Source organism: Myxocyprinus asiaticus, chromosome 20, assembly GCF_019703515.2.
Source record: "Myxocyprinus asiaticus isolate MX2 ecotype Aquarium Trade chromosome 20, UBuf_Myxa_2, whole genome shotgun sequence".
Classification (NCBI taxonomy): domain Eukaryota; kingdom Metazoa; phylum Chordata; class Actinopteri; order Cypriniformes; family Catostomidae; genus Myxocyprinus; species Myxocyprinus asiaticus.
The window spans coordinates 11,379,617-11,388,222 of NC_059363.1; the positions used below are offsets into that span (position 1 = coordinate 11,379,617).

At 37.0% G+C, this 8,606-nt stretch overlaps 1 protein-coding gene across 2 annotated transcripts in view; it reads left to right on the plus strand.

Moving 5' to 3' along the window:
• Positions 1-7,989, plus strand: part of LOC127411570 (coiled-coil domain-containing protein 85C-A-like) — a 64,603-nt gene extending 56,614 nt beyond the window's left edge. For both annotated transcript variants that reach the window (XM_051647262.1, XM_051647263.1), the window contains 3 exons: positions 3,108-3,203; positions 4,262-4,360; positions 4,870-7,989. In XM_051647262.1, coding sequence (XP_051503222.1) covers positions 3,108-3,203; positions 4,262-4,360; positions 4,870-4,959 — 285 coding nt within the window. In that variant the 3' untranslated portion in view covers positions 4,960-7,989. The remainder of the gene's footprint in view (positions 1-3,107; positions 3,204-4,261; positions 4,361-4,869) is intronic.
• The last annotated feature ends 617 nt before the right edge of the window (positions 7,990-8,606 follow it).

An 8,606-nucleotide genomic window follows, 5' to 3' on the forward strand; every position in this document is an offset into this window, starting at 1 on the left:
CGAATGGATGCTTTCAAATGCTACTGAAAACAATAACTCTGACAGAGTCCATACTGTAGATAATTATGATAATTCCCTACTTGCATGAATGGTGTTTGATAGAAAGTATTTGATGTCCTATAGTGACACAGATGTTCCCTGTGGCAGAGCTCCAAAAATTGGCTTCAAACAAATGGGATAATCACTCATTATTTCTGTTAATGCCTTGAGATGCCTTTGGCTTTTTAATGGTTTAGTTGCAATAATTGACTTTATAATCAATAATCTTTTTAGCTCTTAAGTAGCATCCTGTGCCTATTTTCAGAGTACATGTTGTTAGCAGAGATGTTTGGCAAAGTGACAGCCTTAAGGCCCCAATAAACTTCCAGAGAAATTAGAGTAAAAAGAAGTTCAAAATGGCAGAGCAATAGTATACTGTTTCCGAACGTTCAGAAACCCGCCACACCACTGTGGGAGACATTTAGAAGTACATTTAAATATGACGACGCTCCGTAAAACCTAACTAATGTGACATTAAAATGTGTTATCAGTGACTTTATGCCTCATTCTATGAGTAGAATTTACATTAGGACAGTAAATAAGTTGTTTTAACCACTCGATGATGATGTAAAATAATGTGTGATAATTCTCTTGCTCAATCATAAAGGAGGAAGCGGGGGCCAGGTAACAGTCCACGTGAGTTTTTTATTAGTATTAACAATCTCCATTTTCACACACAAAGATCTGCTTTTCAGCATAACATTGAACACAAACACACATGAACACGTGTGTGTGTGTCGCTCTCTCTCCCCTCCAGCTGTCTGGACTGCCCTTATATCCCTCTCCAGCTCTCACTGTAACACAAAACAGCTGTTAGAGATAATTTCCCACAGGTGTCAATACTTACCGCTCTTTCTCTCCCGGCCTCGCTCTCCACAGAACGTTGCTCGACCATTTCCCCATCTCCACAATGTTTATGCAGAAGAAAATGTTTAATTTGTCTTGTTTACATTATGAATTAATGGCGCTAATGCGCTAACACGCTGTACGCGGTCATAATATGTGCTGGTTAAACTCTGTTATTGTGATTTATGATGACACTGATACTACTACAAATATGATTGTAAAAAAGTTTTATGTGCAGAATAAAGACAAAAGAATGATGATAGAGGCGTATCTTACTTCAGACAGATGTGTGAATGGCTTTTGCTGCAGATGGCACATGAGTGAATGGGCCCTTGAGAGTATTTGAGAAGATTTGTTTCCTTTAGTAGACTAATTAAATAAAACAAAAAAATCGTGATGTAGGTAAATTTGCACCAGCTCGCTAATGCCGATGTGTTCCTGTTGACTGATTTTGACTGACTGAACAACATAAACAGAATGAGCTGTTGGCCTCAAGGTAGGTGGAGCTCTACACCACACCTACCAATGACGTTGACCAATGACAGTAAGAAGGTGCTATGTAGCCGGTTAGAATTTTTCCTAAAAGTTCGCCCCAGCGAGCTGTTATGAATCACCGAAACGAATGCAAAAACACCTTTTTGGCCAGATTTGTTCTAAATTACGTCACACCCATTCCTTCTTTGATTTCGTAGGAAGTATATCAAGGCCTTTAGACACCATTCACTTTCATTGTATGGAAAAAAGATGCTGTAAAAGTGAAAAGTGACTGAGGCTACTGTAATATACTGCCTAACATCTCCTTTTGGGTTTCACTCAAGAAACCCAAAAAGGTTTTTGGGTGGATTATCCCTTTAAAGGAATAGTTCACCCAAAAATTAAAATTCTCATTATCACTTACCCTGCTACCATCCCAGATGTGTATGACTGTCATTCTTCAGCAGAACACAAATTAAGATTTTTAGAAGAAAATGGAGCTCTGTCAGGAACTTATAATGCAAGTAAACGGGTGCCAGCACTTTAATGGTCCAAAAGTCACATTTAGGCAGCATGAAAGTATTCCACACGTCTCCAGTCGATTAATGAATGTCTTCTGAAGCAAATCGATATGTTTATGTAAAAAATAAATTGATAATTAAAATGTTATTAACTTTTAAAAAGTGCTTCCTGCCAGCAGTTGACGCATCACGTACGTAAGCACATCGGCGAGTTCACGTAAGAATTCTGAAGCAGCGCTTATTTACAACATAAGAACGAACGTCACGCAAGAGTTCGACCATTTCAAAGAGCATCAGAGCCCTGGACGGAAGCACCGATTTAAAGTTAAAAAATATTTGAATTATCAACTTGTTTCGTACATAAACCTATCAGTTAGCTTCAGAAGACATTCATTGATCGACTGGAGTCGTGTGGATTACTTTTATGCTGCCTAAATGTGACTTTTGGACCGTCAAAATGTTGGCATCCATGTATATTGCATTATAAGGACCTGACAGAGCTCTATCGTCTTCTAAAAATCTTCATTTGTGTTCAGCTGAAGAAAGACAGTCATACACTACTGGGATGGCATCAGGGTAAGTGAATAATGAGAGAATTTTCAGTTTTGGGTGAACTATTCCTTTAATACTCCAGTATACACTTATTCACACCAAGGGAATTGTGGGCATCTCCTGGGTTTCTCTAATCAGGTTTGCAGGATAATGCATGACAGTGGCCAGTGGTTTTGAATGTACTCAGGTCAGTCCTGGGTAAAGTCCCTACAGCTTAAGCCCTCAGTAACCCTGCTGGCAACTGCAAGTGAACATCACAGCCGTTCTCACAGGCCAAAAGCGAGTAGCCGCTTCAATCCAGGGGTCCTTTCCCAACCCCAGTGTTGAAATGGCAGCACAATTGTTGTGGATTTAACGGTAGAATGGGACTCAAAGGGCTGTGTCTAAACAGGGGTCCACAAGACCCGTGCACTGAAAGAGCTCTTTGTTGATATGTATCCATGAAGGGGTTACTAACAGAGATGAGTTATAATGAGTTGTTTTATCTCATTTTAAGCATGGGTTGACCCAGAGAAACTCTCCAGCTCTCTTTTGGTAATCTGAGAGAAGAGTATGTGTGGTGGGTATCTTTGACAGTGATGAATGCCTGCACTTCTGTATGTGTGTCTTGTGTTTGTGTTGTGGGGTGAATCGGATGCATTTCGTTAATATCGTATGTGTCCCTTTGTCCGACAGGGGTCTACACGGATGCCTGGAAGTGATCTGCCGTCCCCTGTCACAGGCTACCTGCCAGCCGCACAGAAACCCGAGGCTGTGGTACATGCCATGAAAGTAAGACTCTGATGCACTAGTGTTATATTTGACACTCAAACCATAATATCAAAGCCATGCAAAAGCTTTGTGTGAATATATATTAAAATTGAGGCCATTATTTGCTAAAAATCTTGCCCTTCGCCACAGCTGTCAAATCACGTTTGTGTTTATTCAAATATGGCATGCAAAGACACGACGCACAAAGATTGATGATGCCAAACAGTATTTGTTGTCGTAACCAATTGCAACGTGCCGATTTGAATATGCACAGGTTCTAATCAGCAATGGTGCCGTGCAAGATCAGCGAACAACTAAATGTCAGTCCATTCATCACTCAAAGCTATCATATGACTTCAGAAAACTTTTGTGCTTTTATGATACTTTTTTACTGTCATTTTGGAGCAAGACCAATACACTTTCTTTTTATGGAAAAGAACAGTGCAAACATTCTATCTAACAGCTCCTTTTGTGTTCCAGAGAGAAAGAAACATGTTTGGAATGACATGAGATTGAATAAATGACAACATTTTCATAATTTTCACAAAAATAAATTGAAAGTTACTGCTAAAAGTTACAGTTAAACAGTTTAAAGTCAAGCATACATTAACAGAAATTAAATATATTTAGGTCATATCAAACACGTTCTCACTCGACCCAACAAACCTATGTTTTTAGAATTTTCATTTTTGTGTTCCTAAAAAATTAAACATTAATAAAAAAAAGGTACTGCTAAAAGTTACAGTTAAACAGTTTAAGTCAAGCATACTTTAACAGGAATTAAATACAGTAAGATGGTATAAAACATGTTCTCAATTAACTCAACAAACCAAAGATTTTAGAAACCATCACAATGTTTATGAGTGGATGATACTAAGGCTGCCACCTAGAGGACTCTCTGTGAGCTACAGATAGTTAACTCTTAATTGTGTTACTGTATGTGACCTCCTATTCTTAAAACAAAATAGAAAACATGGAAATTTGGCAAGTAGGTTGACCTGCATTAGTCCTTTAAGTCTCTTTGGGCATACCACTAATAAAATAAATATTACTTAGCCCTGTGATAATTTGTTTTGGAGGTATTGGAGGTCCATGAGAACCTGGACAGGAAGATCCCAGAGGACTACGAGGAGGATCTCAGTGAGAAAGAAAAAGCCATCGTCAGAGAGATGTGTAATGTGAGTCTACCTAGTAACATCTCCCTATCCTATCCTGTTTGCCCCCCTGATCCCCATCTTTGTTTCCCTATAGTCCATTAATTAAGCCCTGATAAAAAGGGGGGGTGTAAATTTATGCTCCCTCTCCCTGTTTTTGTTTGCCTGTCACATAGTATATTTACCACTGCTTAAATTGAGAATAGTGTTTCACAACAGAGCCTCACTTGTAGCCCACATTAATTAGAGTGCTTGTCAAAAGACCTCAGAGTGTTTACCACACAGTTGTCCATGCAATTAAAATAACTATCAGTGAAAATGATGCAGGTCTATCAGCTCCCTTAATCTGAGGCTGGTGTTCCAGATGATTCGGCTTCGAATATTCCAGCTTGTCAAAAGCATTATCTCAGATAGCACAAGGGCTTCTTTCTTCTCTGATCAAAATTAGTATTCCCACCATGCCTCCTTTCTGGAACCTCTGTGTATGATGAATCATTGTGTAACTGTGTTCGCTCTGTGTTGTGTGTGTTCAGGTGGTGTGGCGTAAGCTCGGTGATGCGGCAGGATCCAAACCCTCCATCCGCCAACATCTCTCTGGGAACCAGTTCAAAGGCCCTATGTAGCTCCCATGTCAATGACCAGCGGGGCCCCGAACAAACAAACAAACAAACAAATCTGTGAATATGATGAGAGGAACAGACAGTCTTGAAACTTTGGGGAAGAGCCACAAAAGAACTTTGCTCCTACTGCCAGCTCTTCTTAGTTTATGACATTAATTTGAAACGTTTCAAACCTATTACCTACAATACCAGATGGCTGTATAGCTAATATGATGATCTCACAATTAGCACATGCTAAAACATAGATCTATTTATGTGCATACCATTTAAGTATTTATAAAAGGCAGCTTAATGGATTCATCTTCATTCCAGTTATGGAAATGAAAGCACACAGCTCTTAGATCAATGCCCCATGGAACCACTCCTACATGAAATAGCCATTTCACTCCAAAAGGTTTTTTTTTTTTATTTTGGCAAAAGACCACTCCATCTTATTCATACCCTCTATAGAAGTGCTCCTTCAGTGAGAGACGTATATTTAAGCAGTGTCATAGCTGAAAAATTAAATATACAGGATAGGTAATCTTCAGACTGGTTTCAGGTAGTTCCTGGATTCAAATGACATATTTGCTGCTCAGGTTCCCTGAAATACAGGTACATGCTCTAAGATAATTCTACACATTTATATCGGTAAATTCTGCAGTCTGCAAAAAGGCAGAGAATAGCTCATTATAAGCTTAGCATAATGTAAGTAAGCTTAAGGTTCACTTACCATTTAAAGGAACAGTTCACCCAAAAATTAAAATTCTGTCATTATCTAATAACCCTAGTGTCACTCCAAACCTTTATGATTTTCTTTCTTTGTGGAACACAAAAGGTGAAATTTAAAAAGCCTTCACAGTTTCTTTTGGTATAATGCAAGTGAATAGTGACTTCAGTCTGTCAAGCTCAAAAAGGACCCAAAAAAATCATAAAACCATAGTAAAAGTAATCGAGGTGAAAAAAGTGATTGTATCGCTTCAGAAGACTTGGAATATAGTGCATACATTGTATTGATTACTTTTACTTTGGTTTTACAGTGTTATGTGTCCTTTTTCGAGTTTGACTGGAGTCTCTATTCATTTGTATTATGGCAAATAAACCATGTGAAGACTTTTAAAAGTTTCTCCTTTTTTGTTCCACTGAAGGAATAGTAATTAAATGACAGAATTTTCATTTTTGAGTGAGCTATACCTTTTTAGACCATTTAGTCCAGTTTTGTCCAAACAATCCCTATAAATGTCATTTACTGTAGCTCAAACTTTCAGGTCACAAAGTTACATGGCATACTGTATTACTAAAAATTCTTTATATTCCAAATTGACAATCATAATTAATTGAAGGCTTTCAGTGTCTTTATGTATGTTATCCTTTATATAAAAGAGAATGGATTTCCAGTTTAAATTATTTATGTCGTTAAGCCCTTTTTCTTTTAAGATGGCCCAATATACTGCTTTTTATCGCAAATGAGACCTGCAGTTATGGTCATTACTGTATGCAGTCCTTAATTTAAAGTACTATTAAAGCTGTATGAGTTGTAAAGATTAAGTCCTGTATTAAAACAACTGGAACTGTAGTATTTTGTGTATAGTTGAGCTTCTAGATTCTGCATTGATTAGGTGCAATAGACCAGTATGTTCAGTGCTAAAGTAAGTTGCTACACTGAGCAAAGTCTTGAAAGTATGGGAGTATTGCATATTTTTTAATTCAGCCTGGAATAGCAATACTAATTCCAGTTTGCAGTGTAAGGTCTCATCAGAACAGTATTTCTGAAAGCATTTAGAAGGTGATGAAACTTTAACACATGCAATTTTAATTGCGTAGTCTGCGATTGGACCTCAGCCAATCACATTCTTTTCTACCCTTGTTCCCAGCTTTATCATTTCTGCATTTACTAAATTCTTTATTAAATCAAGCCATATGTGCTAATAAATACTGGATAAATTGTGAGAAGTTTGGTATGAGGTTTGTATTGTTAATCATAGGGATTTTTTGGCTGTGAAATGTCAAATTTTGCTCCATAGGCCTAGTACATGAGACTTTCTTTTGGGCAACATCTTTTTGTATGTATATGAGATATAGCAAAGTCTTGCGTGTACCAGGGCTATATACGAGTCGATGAATGGAAACTTGTAGTTGAGAACTCAGTATATGATGTATCTTTGAGTTTTGTGTGTTATAATTCAGATCCATTATCTGAGTATGCAAGAACTGCCTCAAAAGATACTTGTTGCATTCACACAAAAGCTCTGTTTTGAAAATCAGTGACCCTATAAGCCATAATTTTGTATTATTTTGTTGAAATCAAAGCTATTTTGAGCATATTAGAAATCCCTTGACCAAACAAGTTATTTTTGTATTAAACTTGTTGAAAATTGTATATTTATGAGAGCACTTTCATGGTGCTAGCTGAAATCACATTCGTATTGGATGGATTTGTTCACCTTGGATGCAGCAGGCGGATTTTGGCAGTGTGTTAACTTTTTTGTTTTACAAGTAAGCGAACGAAATGAGCAGCAAACATTTGAAAAAGGAAAGAAAATAATTACAACATTGTTATGATGGGTACTTTATGAATTTGGGTCAGTAAACTTTGCATGTTCTGTTATCAAGACAATACACTGTATATATTGCTGTAAAAGTGTGTAAATGTGAACACAAAATAATACACTCTTAAAACTATTTTTTGAAAAAGTGTCCTTTATAAACAGATCTAGACTACACAACTACTGACTTTTTTGTATTTGTTCATTTTAAAGCACAAAGGAATCAGAAATGCTGGTAGTTTCCACTTTTTTTATTTTTTTTTTATTTTCTTCAAATACACTGCATTTTTTGTGAGAGAATTTGATGTTTGAATCTTTCATGAAATTCAATGTGTAACCTGTCTGTATGTGAAACACTCATAAAGTCATATTCTAGGGCATACAGTTCAGCGCTATGTAAATAACTATTACTGTAGAAATCCTGTAACTAGCATGCGTTTATATATTTTTAATAAGCTGTATGTAGCTGAGAATTGACCTGTATTTTAGCAAATAAACAAAAATGCAAATAACCCTCTAGCAGAGTTGAAAAATGAATCCTCTCTTTTTAAAATGTTCCCTCTTTTTATTTTATATATGTATTTGGGTAACACTTTACAATAAGGTTCAATTTGTTAACATTACACTGCGTGCCCAATTATTAGGCAAGTGAGTATTCTGATCTCATCATTATTTCCATGCACATTTTCCAACTCCAAACCATATAAACTTGAATGCTTATTGGATTCAGTCATTTTCAGGTGGTATGTATTTGTGTAATGAGGGAGGGTGTGGCGAAAGTGACAAACACCTTATATCAAGGTGTGCATAATTATAAGGCAGCTTCATTACCTCAGGTAAAATGGGCCAAAAAAGAGATTTAACTGACACTGAAAAGTCAAATATTGTAAAATGCCTTTCAGACAGATGCAACACTCTTGAAATAGCTAAACTATTGAGGCGTAACCACCGGACAATCAAACGTTTTGTTGCGAATAGTCAACTGGGGCGCAAAAAAACGCATGGAGAAGAAAAGGCGCAAATTAACTGCAAAAGACTTGAGAAGAATTAAACGTGAATCTACCAGGAACCAATTATCCTCCGATGCTACCATATTCCAGAACTGCAACTTACCTGGAGTGTCCA